The sequence below is a fragment of the Salvelinus fontinalis genome, chromosome 31 (genome assembly GCF_029448725.1).
Source record: "Salvelinus fontinalis isolate EN_2023a chromosome 31, ASM2944872v1, whole genome shotgun sequence".
NCBI classification, from domain to species: domain Eukaryota; kingdom Metazoa; phylum Chordata; class Actinopteri; order Salmoniformes; family Salmonidae; genus Salvelinus; species Salvelinus fontinalis.
In genome coordinates, this window is record NC_074695.1 from 9344561 (window position 1) to 9366928 (window position 22368).

At 42.8% G+C, this 22368-nt stretch overlaps 1 protein-coding gene across 1 annotated transcript in view; it reads left to right on the top strand.

The window, feature by feature from the left end:
• The first annotated feature begins 1299 nt into the window (after positions 1 to 1299).
• Positions 1300 to 22368, top strand: part of slc16a4 (solute carrier family 16 member 4) — an 81825-nt gene continuing 60756 nt past the window's right edge. Inside the window, exons 1-2 of the mRNA XM_055891215.1 lie at positions 1300 to 2033; positions 12840 to 12979. Of these exons, the coding sequence (XP_055747190.1) occupies positions 12957 to 12979 (23 nt within the window). The 5' untranslated portion in view covers positions 1300 to 2033; positions 12840 to 12956. The remainder of the gene's footprint in view (positions 2034 to 12839; positions 12980 to 22368) is intronic.

Consider the following 22368-nt stretch of genomic DNA (forward strand, 5'->3'; position numbering starts at 1 on the left):
TATGCAATTTTTCACTTTTGTTATGGTGTCTGTTCTGTAGTAAAAAGCATACTGCCATGTCAGGGGGACTTAGTTATGTCACACTGTACTGGCTGGACTGAGATCCTAGTTTTTAGTGCATTTGTGAAGTATGCCAAATGAATGTACCACTTGTTGGGATACTTGACCTGAGACAGATGAACATTGAGTCCTCTTAAGTGCTGTCTGTTTTCAAATTACTGGTGTGACACATTTCCCTCTTGTGGGATGAGTAAGTAAACTTGACCTACAAGCCTACAGGAGTTGAACATTGAGTCTGGGCCACCTCTCACAGTCTCCATTACAGCCTGAATGTCACCACTAAATCAAAATCAAATCACATGTTATTGGTCACATACACATTTAACAGATGTTATAGCGGGTGTAGTGAAATGCTTGTGTTTCTAGCTCCAACAGTGCAGTAGTATCTAACAATTCACAACAATACAAACAAATCTGAAAGTAAAAGAATGGAATTAAGAAATATATAAATATTAGATTGAGCAATTTTGGAGTGGCATTGACTAAAATACAGTAGAATAGAATACAGTATGTATATGAGATGAGTAAAGCAGTATGTAAACATTATTAAAGGGACTAGTGATTCCATGTCTACTTATATAGGGCAGCAGGGTTGCGTAACGGGGTGGACGCCGGCTAGTGACGGCTGTTTAACAGTCTGATGGCCTTGGGATAGAAGCTTTTTCTCAACGGCATCCTATTCCCAATTAACTATAGTTAAGTAATTAGTGCATTAAATAGGGAATAGCATGCATTCTGTGTGTTCATGACCAGTACAGTGCTCACTCAAGTGTGTAACATTTATCACAGCCCCAGTTTGATCTATGTGTATTTCCGAAAATATTTATTTTAGTGATGAGTTAATTCACAGTTATGGAATTTAGCCATCAGTGCTCCGTCAAAACAAGGAGTTGTATGAGCCTCTGAGTGTGATTTATGTATTGTTCAGCTGCTCTCTCTCTTTCCCTCCCTCATCTCTCTCGTTTAATGGTTAGACGTGTTTTTACTTTTGTGAACATTCACAGTTCACATGGCCCAACAGGTGCCCATGAATCCAGTTCAATTCATTTATTTCTAGGGCGTTTCAGGTGGATCAACTTTAACTGAAATATGGATTCATCTTCTGACCTTCTCCATGTCAAGTCTTTTATTTTCTCCTTTAGATGGTTCAGTATTTCTCTTAGCAAAAGCGCGTCCTGCAGAAGTAATTCTATGCAAATAATAGGCCTAGATGTGCTAGGTGGTATTCGTGTCAAAACCTAGAAAAGTTATATGGTTTTATACAATTATATCATCTCTCATTATTACACAATTGGAGTTCAGGTCACACAGATAAAATCTTGCGCTAATGTTCCTCTGCAGTGGATGGGATGTCCCGTTAGCTGCAGAGAGAACACTGCAGTCAGCGATTCCGCCTGGGCTGGCTGGCTGTGTCAACCTGCAGAAAGACTCACCCCAATCTCCGACTCTGTAATGGTTCTCAGCTAATAGCCTAGCTCTACATTAACCCACTGGCCAAGTTTTTAGCATGATGTTTTGACAGCAGAGCAGACGTTGTTTTTCTACGTTGGGAGGTTTTCGGAGAGAGCTGTCAGTCCATGTGGAGGGCGGCTTTCAATCACGTGTCAGTCCCTGTGGAGGGCGGCTTTGGTTCACGCGACCTCTCTCACTTCATCGCCAATGTGCTGTTGACTGTTGAGGTGGTGGAGTTTGAGTCGCAACTCCGAGGACGGAATTCACACGTTGAACTAAAGTTATTATGCCGCCTTCACCCCCAGTGCCATCAAGTGAACGGGTCCTGTTCTGTAGAATTATATGCAAAGGAAACTTCTCCAAATAGGCCTCCTTTCAAGTGCACTATCAAAAGGATGGATCGCGCACCTCAAGTGTAGGAATCTCCATCTCCTCGAGCGCAGAACACCACCTTTGTTGTTTACTGAAGTTCCTATGTAAAATCAAGAGGGAAATTGGTCAGAATCTTATTGAAAATTAAGGTATGTATATAAGTATACTAAATAGACTGTATTTCAGTCATAGTTAATCAATAGTTATTGTTCTAGGCAAGTGTTTTTGCAGTTATGTATTTATTTTATATAGGGTTTTAGTGATATGCTTTTATATATATTTTTTTTTACTCACAAATACACAACAATTTAGTGTTTTCCCACCGGGCACAAATTGATTGCATCAACCTTGTTTACACGTCTTCTCAACGACTCAAAATGCAATGGGGTTACGTTTAATCAACGTGAACAACTGATTGGATTAGCAAAAAGTAATCGATGTCAAGGAATCTTGGGAATGTTTCTCTTTTTGTACCCGACTTTTAACCTACAGTATTGGGAGAGTGACATTTTTTTTTCTGGCTCTGTATTCCAGCACTTGGATTTAAAATGATACAATGACTATGGGTTTAAAGTGCATACTGTCAACTTTAATTTCAGGTTATTTTCATCCATATTGGGTGAACCGTTTAGAAATTATAGCACTTTTTGTACATAGTCCCTCCTTTTAGAAGACCAAAAGTATTGAGACAAATTCACTTATGCTGTATGTGTATGAAAGTAGTCAAAAGTTTAGTATTTGGTCCCATATTCCTAGCACGCAATGATTACATCAAGCTTGTGAAGCTCAAATAGCATACCACCAAAACATGCTAACCTCTCACCCTTACAATAGGGGAGGTTAGCATGTTTTTTGGGGGTATGATATTTGTGTGTCTGTAACGTTCTCAATCATCATTATTCATGGTTCATTCAGGACTATCCGTAATCATGGTAGGATCCACATTAATGTCGAAGTGTTAAGAAACATATTATATTCTTATTTACAATAAAAGTGACTCTAAAATTACATTATTTACCATTAATTTACATTGGGCACAAAATAATCTAAAACACAACCAAAACAAACAGCAAATGCATCCAACAAGTTTGTAGAGTCACAAACTTGATGTAATCATTGCGTGCTAAGAATATGGGACCAAATACTAAACTTTTGACTACTTTAAGACACATAAGTTAATTTCTCCCAATACTTTTGGTCCCCTAAAATGGAGGGACTATGTACAGAAAGTGATGTAATTTCTAAATGGTTCACCCAATATGGATGAAAATACCCTCAAATTAAAGCTGACAGTCTGCACTTTAACCTCAGTCATTGTATAATTTTAAATGCAAAGTGCTGGATTACAGAACCAAAACATTTTTTAAAAATGTCTCACTGTCCCAATAGTTTTGGAACTCACTGTAAATCCAATGAAATGGTTCACATTTTGAAAAGCATTCCAGGTGAAGCTGGTTGAAAGAATGCCAAGAGTGTGCAAAGCTGTCATCAAGGCAAAGGGTGGCTACTTTGAAGAATCTCAAATATAATATATATTTAGATTTGTTTAACACTTTTTTTGGTTACTCCATGATTCCATATGTGTTATTTCATAGTTTTGATGTCTTCACTATTATTCTACAATGTAGAAAATAGTAAAAATAAAGACAAGCCCTGGAATGTGTAGGTGTGTCCAAACTTTTGACTGGTACCGTAGGTTGTAATCTCATCGATCAACGTCTCAACCAAATACTTCCCAATTATCCACGATGAAATGACGTAGGGTGCCCAGTGGGATATTTGTTCCTCTAAATCCAAACAGCTAGTGGGTAGTGATGATTTGTTTGTTCCAAACAGAGTTGTATGATGTCCGGTGAGTGAGGGGCAATAATGCAGCAGGAAAACTCTGATCTGAAGAGAGCAACTGGTCCAGCAGAGTTTTATACAGTACAAGACCTCTCTATGAGTTCAAATGTACAATACTGTGGTGTTGTACGGTCCAGATCTGGGTTCAAATCATACTTGAAATCATTTCAAAATGTAAACTGTGCTTGATTGCCTGCCCGTGGGCATACAGACCTGTCCACTACCTCCTCTGACCATATGGCTATGAGATTCCAGATCCTCTCAAGAGGCTTCAAGTGTTAAGAAACATATTATATTCTTACTTACAGTAAAAGTGACTCTAAAATTACATTATTTACCATTAATTTACATTGGGCACAAAATAATCTGAAACACAATCAAAAGATCCTCTCAAGAAGCTTAACACCATCCAGAGGCTTCAAGAAGTACTCAAGCTGACTTGGATCTATCTGATCTAGCTACTGTTGTAGCTTATATATATTTTTTACACGACTTCTGGTTGTTTATTTAGCTTAATTAACAAGCGCTTTGAGATTCTGTCTTTAATGAAAAGCTCTATAAAAGTTTAATTTATTATTATTATTATTGTTGATTGAGCTCTCCCTGTCGCAATGGAACTAATAGAAACGTCCCAAAAGTGCAAACCCTGTGCACTTGGCACTCCAGACGAGCTAATGCAAACGCTCAAAGTTTGTGGAAGATTTAAAATAGTACTTGAACCCTTTTGAATACTTTGGTGTATGAGTTCACAGTACTGTGGTGTATGGTCGTTCCGTTCTCTTTTTCAGGGATAATAAACTAAGCCAAAAGCTTTTCAACTAACCACCAAGCAGCTTTTTTAGCGACGTAATCTCACCATTCCTCATGACTAATGTATTTTTGCGTTTCTTATTAACACCAAAAGAGAATGTGAGAATGTCGGATTGGCTTTTAGTATGGTATTGTATTACTGGAGTCTACTGGGGAGGCAGAGCTATGGATCCGTGGTCACAAAGCTTATTTGTACAGTAATGCCCATCAAAGTAGACTGATACAGTATATCATTGTATTCAACACTTAATAATGTCTTAAGGTCTTCATTTCAGTTATTTGCTCTCACATAATGAAAAAACCTTGAGTTGAGAACAATTACTCTCAGATGAGAGCGTCTTTTGTTCTGTTAATTGAACTTTCGTATCGCCTGATGACCAAAACCCCTCTTCCAACCCAGGTCTACTCTGGCACAAACTAATCTACTTAATTCATTGTAATGGATTGTTGACATAACACTACAGAAGAAGTTGGATGTTGGTAACTGTAGGTAACTGAACCCACTGGGCATAGTCAACATCAATTCAACATCTATGTGAGTTCAAGTGAAATCAATACAATATTGAATAATTTCTTTGGATTTAGGTAAAAAGTGGGATGAGAAAGAAATACCCAAATTCTCTAAATTATTTTACGTCGATGACTTTTTTGGTAAATCCAATTAGTTTCCCATTTTGATTCAATGTCATTAGAAGGAAAAACTGACTTTTTGCTGAAATGACGTGGAAACAACATTGATTCATCCAGTTTGTGCCCATTGAGAAAGCTTCTAATCACAGGAGGTTGGTGGCATCTTAATTGGGGAGGACTGGCTCGTGGTAAAGGCTGGAGCGGAATATTTTTGCTATTTTTACTATTACAATTATAGGCGCACTTGTTGGCCTTGGTGTGAAAGGGCTCAGTTTTGATGAATAAACAAGTTGTGGGTGTGTCAAGGCTTGGACCCTCACTGGCCAATCAGTGCTCCATGGCGAAATATGTGGATGCTTCAAGTTGTTTTTTAAATTTATTGCCTTGGAATCAACTCCAACTCCAATGTTAGTCCGTTATAGTTTGTTAAATGGCTTACAGAAACGAAATAACAAAATGTACACCTATATTTGCAAAAAAAAATTGAATCCATTAGCAGTCCAAATTGTTCTAAGCAATTGCATGGCTTCAATAGCATTCACACTCACGTAGGGGCTAGGTCTACTGTACATTACATAATGGCTGAGCAGGGACATGCCAAACATTGTCAATAAGCAAGATTAAATTAATTATTGACATGGCCTAAAAAGAGAACAAATATTTCTAATCAAATTCTTATCAAAACAACTTGTTTTAAATAGGCTATGTCACACTTACAGGCACCATTATTTCTCCCCGTGGGCATATACTATTAAAACAACGCAGACTATGGCGGCTTTTCACAGTAGCTGGACCAATGTCCAATATAAAGAGAAAGGGAGAATGTCCACTCACCGTTATATTGCTCCCAAATAGGCCTGTGTTTTATGAATATATTTGGAACCATTTTACAGATCAGATCGTATTCACACATCTCTACAAGTTGCATTGAAAGCGTGAAAAACAAGCAATCATAAAACAATAAAAAAACAACAACAGTAAATAAATGTAATGATGTCATAAAACCTCCGGGATAAAAAAACAGGCGTTGCTGTTGAACCAGCCTCCGTTATAGTAGACGTAAGGGAGGGCTTGGGTTTTGAACATATGAATCGGGAAAACAAGCAATTTATTACAGGTTACAGATAGCTTATAAATACGAGGTTCACCGTTATCTCTCGTTTCATGATGGGCATGGACTTATTGGTCTAAAGGAGACAAATAAGAAGAACAGACTTGCTTGGGCCAAGAAACACCGAGCAATGGACATTAGAATGGTGGAAATCTGTCCTTTAGTCTGATGAGTCCAAATTTGAGATTTGTGGTTCCAACCGCTGTGTCCTTGTGAGACGCAGAGTAGGTGAACGGATGATCTCCGCATGTGTGGTTCCCACCATGAAGCATGGAGGAGGAGGTGTGATGTAGTAGCCCCGTGTGGCTCAGTTGGTAGAGCATGGCGCTTGCACCGCCAGGGTTGTGGGTTCGATTCCCATGGGGGGCCAGTACAAAAAAAAGTATGGATGTATGTACTTGTAAGTCGCTCTGGATAAGAGCGTCTGCTAAATGACTTAAATGTAATGTAAATATGATAATGTGGAGTGCTTTGCTGGTGACACTGTCAGTGATTTATTTAGAATTCAAGGCACACTTAACCAGCATGGCTTCCATGTGCAATGGAATCAGTACATCAAAAATCTGTTTGGCGCAACTGTCAACTCCTCTCAAACTTGATATTTTAATAAAGCTTTGGTGATTAAGATTTATTTCCAAGCAGTCTCAGGAGCCAACCCCTTTATCGACAGTCTTGACTACTTTGCGATTGCATTGGGCAGACAAAAACAAAACTTATTTGAGAGGAGGGGAGGCAATGCTTGGTTTTTAAGCAAAAACGAACTATTACAGGCACCAAAATCACATTAGTCTACTCTTGTTCCATGTCATATGGTCAGTGTGCGTCACAGCTGGATAGGCTGCATTTCCGCTTGTCAAAATTCATACCATAACCAACTTTGTTACTGCTAAAACCAGATTTTGATTGGTCTAAAATATCCCTATCAGCGCTGCCTGAAATTAGCACTTTGGATAGTAGACTGTATGCAGTTGCTGTTGTTAGTAGCCGACAGTTGATCCGACTGAAGAATCGTCTCGTTTCCATACAGTACAGCATGTCAGGTCGCTAATGTTTAGGTGTAGGCTGCTACAACATTTATGTAAAGAGTTTTTGCTTGTATCTGTCGCAGTAGATAGCCTATTGGGATGAGGTCAGTGACCTGGCAGTCTTGAAGTCTGGCAGTCTGAAATGAGTTAAACGGATTTAAGTTTGTCTGCATTAAAGTCCCCGGTCACTAGGAGCGCTGCTTCTGGATGACCATTTTCTTGTTTGCTTTATGGCTCTATACAGCTCGTTGAGTGCGGTATTGGTACCAGCGTCGGTTTGTGATGGTAAATAGATGGCCTCAAAAAATATGGATGAAAACTCTCTTGGTAGATAGTGTGGTCTACAGCTTATCATGAGGTACTCTACCTCAGGCGAGCAATACCTTGAGACTCTCTTAATATTAGACATTGCGCACCAGCTGTTATTGACAAATAGACCCTCACCCCTCATCTTACCGGACATAGCTGTTCTGTCCTGCCGATATACGGAAAACCCAGCTAGCATATCTACACGGAAGATGGATATGCTAGCTATCCAGATGTGCTAGCTATCTACACGGAAGATGGATATGCTAGCTATCCAGATATGCTAGCTATCCACACGGAAGATGGATATGCTAGCTATCCACATGGAAGATGGATATGCTAGCTATCCAGATATGCTAGCTATCCAGATATGCTAGCTATCCAGATATGCTAGCTATCCAGATATGCTAGCTATCCACACGGAAGATGGATATGCTAGTTATCCAGATATGCTAGCTATCCAGATATGCTAGCTATCCAGATATGCTAGCTATCCAGATATGCTAGCTATCCAGATGGAAGATGGAAAACACATACATTTGCACACCCTCCCCCTCAGGCACACACACAAACACACTAGTGGTGAGCAAGTTTGTTCAACAGCACCTGCCCGAAGGTGCTAATAACCAATCCGAAACTGGCCGATGTGATAAAGTGAACATCTGAGGCCCGCACCCGACCTTAATCCACTGATATAGAAAATGCACAGTAAGCTACAGTTGGAGACGGTGTAACATTTTTTTGACATGGGGTGCTGGATTTTTTTGTTGATGCCTGATTTAGATATGTTTTTACTTATAAATTTAAAAAAAATGTGTATGCTATTTGTTCGTCAACTTGTCTATAATTCTACTGAACAAAAATATAAATACAACATGTAAAGTGTTGGTCCCATGTTTCATGAGCTGATAAAAAATATCCCAGAAATGTTCCATACGCACAGAATGCTTATTTCTCACAAATGTTGTGTACAAATTTGCATCTCTAACAAGGCCTGTTACATCCCTATTAGTGAGCATTTCTCCTTTGCCAAGATAATCCACCCAGCTGACAGGTGTGGCATATCAAGAAGCTGATTAATAAACAGCATGATCATTACACAGGTGCACCTTGTGCTGGGGACAATAAAATGCCACTCTAAAATGTATAGTTTTGTCACACAACTCAATGCCACAGATGTTTCAAGATTTGAGGGAGCGTGCAATTAGCATGCTGACTGCAGGAATTTCCACCAGAGCTGTTGCCAGAGAATTTAATGTACATTTTTCTACCATAAGCCACCTCCAACTTTGTTTTAAAGAATTTTGCAGTATGTCCAACCAGCCTCACAACTGCAGACCACGTGTAACCACGCCAGCCCAGGACCTCGACATCCAGTTTCTTCACCTGCGAGATTATCTGAGACCAGACACCTGGACAGATGATGAAACTGTGGGTTTGCACAGCTGAAGAATTTCTGCCCAAATGTTAGAAACCGTAAATGTCAGAAACCGTGTCCTCACCAGGGTCTTGACCCGACTGCAATTCGGCGTCGTAACCGACTTCAGTGGGCAAATGCTCACCGGTTTCAACTGTACCGGGCAGATGACAGACAGCGTGTGTGGCGTTGTGTTGGTGAGCGGTTTGCTGTTTGTGAGCAGAGTGCCCCATGGTGGCGGTGAATGGTATGGGCAGGCATAAGCTACAGACAGCAAATACAATGGAATTTTATCAATGGAAATTTGAATATACAAAGATACTGAGATGAGATCCTGAGGCCTATTGTCGTACCATTCATTCGCCGCCATCATCTCATGTTTCAGCATGATAGTGCATGGCCCCATGTCGCAAGGATCTGTACACAATTCCTGGAAGCTGAAAATGTCCCAGTTCTTCCATGGCCTGCATACTCAGACATGTCACTCATTGAGCATGTTTGGGATGCTCTGGATCGACATGTACGACAGTGTGTTCCAATTCCCGCTAATATCCAGCAACTTCGCACAGCCATTGAAGAGGAGTGGGACAACATTCCAAAGGCAACAATCAACAGCCTGATCAACTCTATGTGAAGGAGATGTGTTGCGCTGAATGAGACAAATGGTGGTCACACCAGATACTGACTGGTTTTCTGATCCATGCCCATACCTTTGTTTTAAGGTATCTGTGACCAATCGATGCATATCTGTATTCCCAGTCATGTGAAATCCATAGATTAGGGCCTATTGAATGTATTTCAATTGACAATTTCCTTATATGAACTGTAACTCAGTAAAATCTTTTAAATTGTTGCATGTTGCGTTTATATTTTTGTTCAATGTAGATACATGTAGCTTCTCTTTTGTCTAATGTTACCCTAGAAGACTAAATAAATCCTTGCTCATCAGAATAATGTCATAAATCGATAGAATGAAATGCTTCAATCTAGTTGACATCTATAAAGTTCTCTGTCATCTCTGCTTCTTTTGCGACGCAAAGATGTTTAGGGACCGGGGAGAAAATGCAATCACACACAAAAAAAAAATGTAAACGATTTTCTGTGCAAAGTGTCCAAATGACATCAGTTTGACCAGTTGTAAGGAAATAGAAAGCTGTGAAAACGACCCAACATTTTTCTGATAAGATTTCAGTTTGGCTTGGATATGTGATTGAAGTAATATCAGCTTTAATGATGCTGATAAAGACAGCACTTCTACAGACGGTCCCTTAACTGCACATTTTCATTCTCTGAAGATGCTGAAAGCAATAAATCATATTCCTGTTCCAAAGTCCAAATTTTGTCTACATTAGGTGTATCATTTTACTGCAAGAAATGCTTGATTCTGCAGGAGTTAATATTAAAGCTATGTGAGAGGGTAGACCAACAGTCAGTCCACATTGCCCTTTTTGTCTCCACAGATCGACATGAACTTTTTCTGCCCATTCCCTAAAACGATTGGCGGGTAGGCTATTTGGCGTACAGTTATAGGCCTTAAAGTGTATGCACTAATGCCAGATAGCCTAAAATAATTACATCAAAACTTTCATGTAGCCTGTAGATATAAATTTCACAAGAATGATACATTTATGGATTTTTTTAAAGGTATTGTTTTCACCTTTATGCAACCCGCCTGTCACCCACCCGCCCTTCATCCACACAATATGTCATGACCCTAAACCCGCTCGCCCCGTGGATAAAACACACACATAAACACACCTGCACAATACCTCATCCTCTTGCACAATGGGCTCTGTACCTGGCTGGTTTAACCCTACAGATTGCAGCACCAGGGCTGTGGTGGTTCAATGCATGTCAAGCATGCCAGAGGTAACATTTAGCTTACCTTGTAGGAAGGAATTGATCTAGTTTGAACCAGCTTTGCAAAATGTGGAGTTACATTAGGATGCACCGATGCAGTGCAATGAGTTGACAGTACTTGTGGGACAGCTCAAACCAACTTCCACCTTTTTTCTCAAATGTTTATTTTTTTCTTTTATTATCTGAGGACTATAATATAGTTCATCCTGAGTGATCTTTTAGGCCTATGATAACTCTGGGAAGACATTAAGAACGTTTACCCATCCTGTCATGATGACAACTCACTTCTCTTCGTGCTCATGTTTTGATGTGTTGTTATTTTAGTATGAAACTATGTCTTCAGTCAGGGAACATTTTCCGTCGAGACAAGTCACACTGTTGCCATGATTTTCAGTTTTACCTAACCTTTATCTAACTTGCCTAGTTAACTTCTTATGGCTGGAAGCAGTATTGAGTAGCTTGGATGAATAAGGTGCCCAGAGTAAACTGCCTGCTACTCAGTCCCAGAAGCTAAGATATGCATATTATTAGTAGATTTGGATAGAAAACACTCTGAAGTTTCTAAAATATGCCAGGCAAAAACCTGAGAAAAAATCCGACCAGGAAGTGGGAAATCTGAGGTTTGTAGGTTTGCCTATCCAATACACAGTGTCTTTGGGGTCAAATTGCACTTCCCAATGCGTCCACTAGATGTCAACAGTCTTTAGAACCCTGTTTGATGCTTCTACTGTGAAGAATGAGGGAAGGAGAGCTCTTTGAGTCAGGTGTCTGGCATGAGTTGATCACGCATGCTCCCGTGAGAGTTAGCTGCGTTCCATCGCATTTCTGAAGACAAAGGAATTCTCCGGTTGAAACATTATGGGAGATTCATGTTAAAAACATCCTAAAGATTGATTATATACATCGTTTGACATGGTTCTACGAACTGTAATGGAACTTTTGGACTTTTCGTCTGACTTGCGCATCATCAATTTGGATTTTGGAACTAAACGCGCAAACAAAAAGGAGGTATTTGGACATAAATTATGGACGTTATCAAACAAAACAGACATTTATTGTGGAACTGGGATTCCTGGGAGTGCATTCTGATGAAGATCATCAAAGGTAAGTGAATATTTATAATACTGTTTCTGACTTCTGTTGACTCCACGACATGGCGGATATCTGTATGGCTTGTTTGGGCTCTGAGCGCTGTACTCAGATTATAGCATGATGTGCTTTTTCCGTAAAGTTTTTTTGAAATCTGACACAGCGGTTGCATTAAGGAGAAGTTTATCTGAAGTTCCATGTGTAATACTTGTATCTTTTATCAATGTTTATTATGAGTATTTCTGTAAATTGATGTGGCTCTCTGCAAAGTCACCGGATGCTTTGGAGGCAAAACATTACTGAACATAATGCGCCAATGTAAACTAAGTTTTTTAGATATAAATATGAACTTTATCGAACAAAACATACATGTATTGTGTAACATGAAGTCCTATGAGTGTCATCTAATGAAGATCATCAAAGGTTAGTGATTCATTTTATCTCTATTTCTGCTTTTTGTGACTCTTCTCTTTGGCTGGAAAAAATGGCTGTGTTTTTCTGTGACTAGGTACTGACCTAACATAATTGTTTGGTGTGCTTTCGTCGTAAAGCCTTTTTGAAATCAGACACTGTGGCTGGATTAACAACCAGTTTATCTTTAAAATGGTGTAAAATACTTGTATGTTTGAGGAATTCTAATTATGAGATTTCTGTTGTTTGAATTTGGCGCCCTGCACTTTCACTGGCTGTTGTCAAGTTGATCCCGTTAACGGGATCTCAGACGTAAGAAGTTTAAATTAAGGTTAAATAAAAAAAGAAAGAAATTGTCGAACCAGAAAAGTCCCTCGAGGTTAAAAACCTCTTTTGCAAAGGGAGATGTTCATGTTATTTCTAACTTGTCTGTGCCTGTTTGTTGTTACAGGTTAACCTTGAGACAGCTGTAGATTTATCTCCCTATCCACACACCAGAGGAAGACGCTACAATACACAGTAGACACTTTTCAATTCTCTGCTGCTGCTTCACAGCCCACCTTTCACCATGCTATCTAAAGAGCACAACAGGTATAGCACCGTACACCCACACCTGTCTTTCACCTGTCTTTCCCCCTGTCCTTCTACCTATCCTTTTCCCCCCTGTCCTTCTCCCTATCCTTCCACATATCCTTTACCCTGTCCTTCTACCTGTCCTTTTACCTATCCTGCCCCTGTCCTTACCCCTGTTCCCCCCCCCTGTGCTTCTGCCTGTCCTTCTCCCGGGACTTCTACCTATCCTTTTCCCCTGCCTTTCTCCCTGTCCTTCTACCTATCCTTCCACTTGTCCTTTCCCCCTATCCTCCCACCTGTCCTTTTACCTATCCTTTCACCTGTCCTTTCCCCCTGTGCTTCACCCTGTCCTTCTAACTATCCTTCCACTTGTCCTTTCCCCCTGTCCTCCCACTTGTCCTTCTACCTGTACTCCTCCTGTCCTGCCCCATGCCCTTCTATCTGTCCTATTACCTGTCCTCCCCCCTGTGCTTCTCATGTCCTTCACCCTCCTGTCCTTCACCCTTGTGTCTTTAGCTACTTTTTGAAGAAATTACTGATGGCTAACTAATGTAAATCTGTCAAGTCTGTTGATGTGTTTATGGTAATGTTCTCTGTAGCGTTTTCTCATCATCCCAGTACTTAGTGTCTCTGTGTCCACTCATAGTGAACATGATTCATATTCCTTCATGTCACGTTCCTGACCTGTTGTCTGTTATTTTTGTATGTGTTTAGTTGGTCAGGGCGTGAGTTGGGGTGGGCATTCTATGTTTTGTGTTTCTATGTTTAGGTCATTGGTAATTAGCCTTATATGGTTCTCAATCAGAGACAGGTGTTTGACGTTTCCTCTGATTGGGAACCATATAAAGGTAGGGTGTTCACACTGTTTGTTTGTGGGTGGTTGTCTTCCGTGTCTGTATGTTTGTTCGTACCACACGGGACTGTAGCGTTTGTTCTGTCGTTTGTTATAGTCTGTACCTGTTCCTGCGTTCTTCGTGTTATATGTAAGTTCTCATGTTTTAGGTCAGTCTACGTTCGTTTTGTTATTTTGTAGTCATTCCAAGTGTTTGTTTTCGTGTTCGTTTTCGGCAGTTAATAAATTTCATTATGTTTTCAAAACCCGCTGCATTTTGGTCTGATCACTACTCCTCCTCTTCGGAAGAAGAGGAGGAGGAAAACCGTTACACTTCAGCACTTTAACCTTTAGAAGCTGTATATGTTCTGTCTCCTAACTCATGCACACACACATACTCATTCTCTACCATTGAACTAACCAGCGTCATGTTCTAACGAGTCTGTTCCAAACATTCCCAGATCTAATGTTTATGTGGATAGTAGTAGCACGGCGACGGTAGACTTGAAATAATAATTTTTGGGGCCTCCCAGGTGGCGCAGTGGTCTAGGGCACTGAATCGCAGCGCTAGCTGTGCCACCAGAGACTCTGGGTTCGCGCCCAGGCTCTGTCGCAGCCTGCCCCGACCGGGAGGTCCGTGGGGCGACGCACAATTGGCCTAGCGTCGTCCGGGTTAGGGAGGGTTTGGCCGGTAGGGATATCCTTGTCTCATCGCGCACCAGCGACTCCTGTGGCGGGCCGGGCGCAGTCCACGCTAACCAAGGTAGCCAGGTGCACGGTGTTTCCTCCGACACATTGTCAGCTGGTTGGAGGCGTGCTGTGTTAAGAAGCAGTGCGGCTTGGTTGGGGTGTGTTTCGGAGGACGCATGGCTTTCGACCTTTGTCTCTCCCGAGCCCGTACGGGAGTTGTAGCGATGAGACAAGATAGTAATTACTAACAATTGGATACCACGAAAATTGGGGAGAAAGGGGGGTAAAAAAAATAATAATAATACACTGCTCAAAAAAATAAAGGGAACACTTAAACAACACAATGTAACTCCAAGTCAATCACACTTCTGTGAAATCAAACTGTCCACTTAGGAAGCAACACTGATTGACAATAAATTTCACATGCTGTTGTGCAAATGGAATAGACAAAATGTGGAAATTATAGGCAATTAGCAAGACACCCCCAAAAAAGGAGTGGTTCTGCAGGTGGTGGCCACAGACCACTTCTCAGTTCCTATGCTTCCTGGCTGATGTTTTGGTCGCTTTTGAATGCTGGCGGTGCTCTCACTCTAGTGGTAGCATGAGACGGAGTCTACAACCCACACAAGTGGCTCAGGTAGTGCAGTTCATCCAGGATGGCACATCAATGCGAGCTGTGGCAAAAAGGTTTGCTCTGTCTGTCAGCGTAGTGTCCAGAGCATGGAGGCGCTACCAGGAGACAGGCCAGTACATCAGGAGACGTGGAGGAGGCCGTAGGAGGGCAACAACCCAGCAGCAGGACCGCTACCTCCGCCTTTGTGCAAGGAGGTGCACTGCCAGCGCCCTGCAAAATGACCTCCAGCAGGCCACAAATGTGCATGTGTCAGCATATGGTCTCACAAGGGGTCTGAGGATCTCATCTCGGTACCTAATGGCAGTCAGGCTACCTCTGGCGAGCACATGGAGGGCTGTGCGGCCCCACAAAGAAATGCCACCCCACACCATGACTGACCCATCGCCAAACCGGTCATGCTGGAGGATGTTGCAGGCAGCAGAACGTTCTCCACGGCGTCTCCAGACTCTGTCACGTCTGTCACATGTGCTCATGTGCTCAGTGTGAACCTGCTTTCATCTGTGAAGAGCACAGGGCGCCAGTGGCGAATTTGCCAATCTTGGTGTTCTCTGGCAAATGCCAAACGTCCTGCACGGTGTTGGGCTGTAAGCACAACCCCCACCTGTGGACGTCGGGCCCTCATACCACCCTCATGGAGTCTGTTTCTGACTGTTTGAGCAGACACATGCACATTTGTGGCCTGCTGGAGGTCATTTTGCAGGGCGCTGGCAGTGCACCTCCTTGCACAAAGGCGGAGGTAGCGGTCCTGCTGCTGGGTTGTTGCCCTCCTACGGCCTCCTCCACGTCTCCTGATGTACTGGCCTGTCTCCTGGTAGCGCCTCCATGATCTGGACACTACGCTGACAGACACAGCAAACCTTTTTGCCACAGCTCGCATTGATGTGCCATCCTGGATGAACTGCACTACCTGAGCCACTTGTGTGGGTTGTAGACTCCGTCTCATGCTACCACTAGAGTGAGAGCACCGCCAGCATTCAAAAGCGACCAAAACATCAGCCAGGAATTATAGGAACTGAGAAGTGGTCTGTGGTCACCACCTGCAGAATCACTCCTTTTTTGGGGGTGTCTTGCTAATTGCCTATAATTTCCACCTTTTGTCTATTCCATTTGCACAACAGCATGTGAAATTTATTGTCAATCAGTGTTGCTTCCTAAGTAGACAGTTTGATTTCACAGAAGTGTGATTGACTTGGAGTTACATTGTGTTGTTTAAGTGTTCCCTTTATTTTTTTGAGCAGTGTACTTTTTGTTGGTAGCCCACTCTTTGAAGGTATGTACAAATTAAGGAGTGTGGCTTTAATGCTTTGTCTACAGCAGTGGTAGATGTGAACATTTCTTAAAGAGGAAGAGTTTCTCTCTCTCACCAATGTATTCCCATATAGATTATTATGTAACTATTTAATTCTATGGGTTTCCCCGTCCTGATCATCGTTCATTAACTGCCTGGGCTTGCTTGCGTTCCAACTGAACTATTGGCTCACTGATGACGATATCGCCTGCTCGACCCCTCTCAACGTTTGAGTGATGGAATTCATCCAAACAGAGTTGCGGTTTGCAACGCTGATGCAATCTGGTATAAGTGGAGCTGAAAATAATCTCACTCCAGTGCGAGCAATAGCCTCGGTTATTGTGCTGTAGGTACAGATGTAGGATCTTAATTTGAGCCAGTTTGCTACAGCAGGAAAATAATCCTGCATCTACAGGAAATTGTTAATTATTATGTGGATTATAATTAAATTGACATTTTTGAAGGGTTTATAGGCGCAAATCAAGCCTGACATTTCAGAGTGGAAATTTCAAACATTAGAAGTCTTTTGAAAACTCAAATACATTGTCAGCAACACAAGAGTGATCAAATCAAGATCCGACATCTATAGGCTACAATTGTTTATGCAGAATCACTCTGTAGTAGGTCTGAAACACTTTTGAGTCCCACCGTCACGTCGGTGTGATTTATGGCTTCTAACCCCTTTTAAACATTGTGTGTTTGAGCTACAGACTGCTGAGTTGTTGCATTGGATTAGTCTATTTCTTCTGCATAGATACCAGCCAGTAGTCTGTGATTAACAGGAGCTGAGTTAGAGCGGTGTCTGTGAGACAAGGGTGGATGGCGAAAACGGTTCTTCTCACAAAAACGTCTGTAGAGTCCTAACAGTTTGAGCTGCAAACTGTTATGGACCATCTATGAAGCTCTGAGACTCTCACGAACATGCACTGTTTTGCCCTATGATGCTCACAAGCTACACAAAAGTATTTAGAAGGTAAAAGGTTCTACTACATCCCAGGACATAGTGTCTATAGTACTGTAAGGGGTTCTACTACATAGAAGATCATAGTAAATCCCAGGACATAGTATCTATAATACTGTAAGGGGTTCTACTACATAGAAGATCATAGTAAATCCCAGGACATAGTGTCTATAATACTGTAAGGGGTTCTTCTACATAGAAGATCATAGTAAATCCCAGATCATAGTGTCTATAGTACTGTAAGGGGTTCTTCTACATAGAAGATCATAGGAAATCCCAGGACATAGTGTCTATAGTACTGTAAGGGGTTCTTCTACATAGAAGATCATAGGAAATCCCAGGTCATAGTTTCTATAATACTGTAATTATCTCACATAGTTGCTGTCAAAAATTACAAACTCACTAGTTGGATATTAATTTCCCACTGAGCAAACAATGTATGTACTTACAGCATTCTTTAGATTCATTTGTATCAGGTGTTTGCTTGGTAGACCAGCTACAGGACTGTTTCTCCAGCACAGACTGGAATATATTTCGGGATTCCTCCGATGGCGTTGAGGACTTTAGTCTCCGGCTTCATCAATAAGTGGATTGACAACGTCGTCTCTACAGTGACCGTATGTACATATCCCAATCATAAACCATGGATTAAAGGCAACATCGGCACTAAACTAAAGGCTAGAGCTGCCGCTTCCAAGGAGAGGGACACTAATCCAGACGCTTATAAGAAATACCGCTACATCCTCCTCTGAACCATCAAACAGGCAGTGTCAATACAGGACTAAGATTGAATCCTACTACACCGACTCTGACACAGATGTGGCAGGGCTTGCATACTATCACAGAGTGCAAAGGGAAACACAGCCGTGAACTTCCCAGTGACGCGAGCTTACCAGATGAGCTAAATGCCTTCTATGCTCGCTTAGAGGCAAGCAACACTGAGCCATGCAGGAAAGCACCAGCTGTTCCGGATGACTGTATGGTCACGCTCTCTGTAGCTGATGTAAGACCTTTAAACAGGTTAACGTTCATAATGATTACCAGGACGTGTACTCAGAGCATGAGCTGACCAGCTGGCTAGTGTCTTCACTGACATTTTCAACCTCACCCTGACCCAGTCTGTAATACCTACATGTTTCAAGCTGACCACCATAGTCCCTGTGCCCAAGAACGCCAAGGTAACCTGTCTAAATGACTACCACCCCGTAGCACTCACATCTGTAGCCATGCAATGCACTCACATCAACACCCTCATCCCGGAAACTCTAGACCCACGCCAATTCCCATACCGCCCCAACAGATCTACAGATGACGCAATCTCAATCACACACCACACTGCCCTTTCCCACCTGGACAAAAGGAACACATATGTGAGAATGATGTTCATTGACTACAGCTCAGTGTTCAACAAAGCATACCTGGTAGTAGTTGTAGTTTTTTAAACAGTACCGCCAAGACCAATTTGTGAGTTAATTTGACCATTGAAAAAAGAGATACTGCGTAAATACTGTATCAGGTTTCAGGTAAGACCCAAGTGCAGACTGTGTTGAAGTAACAATGTTTATTACAACAACAGGGGCAGGCAAACGACAGGTCAAGGCAGGCAGGGGTCGATAATCCAGAGTAGGGGCAAAGTCACCAGATGGCAGGTAGGCACAGGGTCAGGGGCAGGCAGAGGGTCAGGGGCAGGCAGAGGGTCAGGGGCAGGCAGAGGGTTAGGGGCAGGCAGAGGGTCAGGGGCAGGCAGAGGGTCAGGGGCAGGCAGAGGGTCAGGGGCAGGCAGAGGGTCAGGGGCAGGCAGAGTGGTCAGGGGCAGGCAGAGGGTCAGGGGCAGGCAGAGGGTCAGGGGCAGGCAGAGGGTCAGGGGCAGGCAGAGGGTCAGGGGCAGGCAGAGTGGTCAGGGGCAGGCAGAGGGTCAGGGGCAGGCAGAGGGTCAGGGGCAGGCAGAGGGTCAGGGGCAGGCAGAGGGTCAGGGGCAGGCAGAGGGTCAGGGGCAGGCAGAGGGTCAGGGGCAGGCAGAGTGGTCAGGGGCAGGCAGAGGGTCAGGGGCAGGCAGAGGGTCAGGGGCAGGCAGAGGGTCAGGGGCAGGCAGAGGGTCAGGGGCAGGCACAGGGTCAGGGGCAGACAGAGGGTCAGGGGCAGGCAGAGGGTCAGGGGCAGGCAGAGGGTCAGGGGCAGGCAGAGGGTCAGGGGCAGGCAGAGTGGTCAGGGGCAGGCAGAGGGTCAGGGGCAGGCAGAGGGTCAGGGGCAGGCAGAGGGTCAGGGGCAGGCAGAGGGTCAGGGGCAGGCAGAGTGGTCAGGGGCAGGCAGAGGGTCAGGGGCAGGCAGAGGGTCAGGGGCAGGCAGAGGGTCAGGGGCAGGCAGAGGGTCAGGGGCAGGCAGAGGGTCAGGGGCAGGCAGAGGGTCAGGGGCAGGCAGAGTGGTCAGGGGCAGGCAGAGGGTCAGGGGCAGGCAGAGGGTCAGGGGCAGGCAGAGGGTCAGGGGCAGGCAGAGGGTCAGGGGCAGGCACAGGGTCAGGGGCAGACAGAGGGTCAGGGGCAGGCAGAGGGTCAGGGGCAGGCAGAGGGTCAGGGGCAGGCAGAGGGTCAGGGGCAGGCAGAGGGTCAGGGGCAGGCAGAGGGTCAGGGGCAGGCAGAGGGTCAGGGGCAGGCACAGGGTCAGGGGCAGACAGAGGGTCAGGGGCAGGCAGAGGGTCAGGGGCAGGCAGAGGGTCAGGGGCAGGCAGAGGGTCAGGGGCAGGCAGAGGGTCAGGGCAGGCAGAGGGTCAGGGGCTGTTACCACTGTGGGCTAACTGTCCGGAGCCTTACCACTGTGAGCTAACTGCCTAAAGCCGTATATATGCTTACGATGCACGTCATTTTATTATCACAGCGCCAGGATAAAGTGACTAAGTGGGCAGTTGAAGTCAGCGAGGAGGCAAATATTTGTGGGGTTCTTGCATTGGAATTGTATTGAATTCTGCTTATATCACGCTACACCATTATAAACACAAAGTTCAAATGTTCAAATTTCCAGAGATTGTGAGTGCTTTTGAAGCGACAGGTTGCCGTGAAATCTGTAGCCTATCCCTGTAGCCTTCTAGTAATCGCGAGGACAAGGATTCAGCAGGAGGCAGGCAGGTAGAGGTAGAAATGAGTGTTTACACAGTGCTGGTGTTTCAAAGATGATGTTCATATTTACAAGTGCATACACAAAGTTCTGTCTTTAAAATGTCAGCACTCAAAAGAAAAAGTCTCTCATCAGGCAAAACCTGTCTGAACCAATAAAGCACAGGTGAGGTCTACCAGGCTCAGATATAGCCTCTTCCATGAGTTACCCAACCTTGAACTTAAGTAACTACAGCAACCGCAAACAGGCATTTAAATACATTTGGCCACACCTATTCTTGGCGCACAGGCCAGGTACTGTATATCTATGCGTGCTAAAGAGTGTGTTCAGACAACATTAAACAGACACATACTCCCCAAGGAAACACAATGAAGAAATTGACAGTAAACGGACAGTAATTTGACGGAAAATTTACAGTAAATTGACAGTAAACCGACAGTAATTTGACGGAAAATTTACAGTAAATTGACAGTAAACCGACAGTAATTTCACAGTAAACTGACAGTAATTTCACAGTAAACTGACAGTAATTTGATAGTAAAATGACAGTAAATGGACAGTAAATTGACAGTAAACCGATGGTAAACTGACAGTAAATTGACATTAAACTGGTAAATGCAATTAAATAAACCAAAAGTTGTGAACTCTCCAAACAACATTCCCACTTGGAGAATGAGAATGGTATGAAGGTATATTATATTAAATGAATTATAAACATTTCCGTAACTAAACATTATAAATGAATGGGGGAATATGTTGCAAGAGGACAAGTACATTAGAGTGTCTAGTTTGAGAAACAAACGCCTCACAAGTCCCTAATGAAGCTGCCAGTTGAGGACTTGTGAGGCGTCTGTTTCTCAAACTAGACACTCTAATGTACTTGTCCTCTTGCTCAGTTGTGCACTGAGTCCTCCTACACCTCTTTCTATTCTGGTTAGAGCCAGATTGCGCTGTTCTGTGAAGGGAGTAGTACACAGAGTTGTATGAGATCTTCAGTTTCTTGGAAATTTATCACATTGAATAGCCTTCATTTCTCAGAACAAGAAGAGACTGATGAGTTTCAGAAGAAAGTCTTTGTTTCTGGCCATTTTGAGCCTGTAATCGAATCCACAAATGCTGATGCTCCAGATACTCAACTACACTTCAACTAGTCTAAAGAAGACCAATTTTATTGCTTCTTTAATCAGGACAACAGTTTTCAGCTGTGCTAACATAATTGCAAAAGGGTTTTCTAATGATCAATTAGCTTTTTAAAATGATAAACTTGGATTAGCTAACACATCGTGCCATTGGAACACAGGCGTGATAGTTGCTGATAATGGGCCTCTGTACACCTATGTAGATATTCCATTAAAAATCAGCTACAATAGTTTCCAGCTACAATAGTCATTTACAACATTAACAATGTCTACACTGTATTTCTGATCAATTTTATGTTATTTTAATGGACAAAATGTGTACTTTTCTTTCATAAACAAGGACATTTCTAAGTGACCCCAAACTTTTGAACGGTAGTGTATGTTTAGGTATAATATCCAGGATATGTATTTTCATGAATATAGAGGATACATATTTTCATATTGAGAGATTATGTACATACAGTGCCTAGTCAAAGTCGACCACTCAACATCTCTTGGAAAGCTATTCTGGTGTCTTTGGCATAAGCATTTGTGTAATTGTCTCACTGAAAAAATGAAACTATTTTCCAGGGTTAGGTTTTCAAAAGACTGAGACGTGTTTTACTTTACATTTTTACCTGGGTAAATTTTGATCCCGACAATCTCCCTAGTCTCTGCCGATGACAAGCATACCCATGAGATGATGCTGCCACCACAATAATTGAAAATACAGAGGGTTTCACAGATTTGACCCAAACCTGTCGTTTTTAATTTAG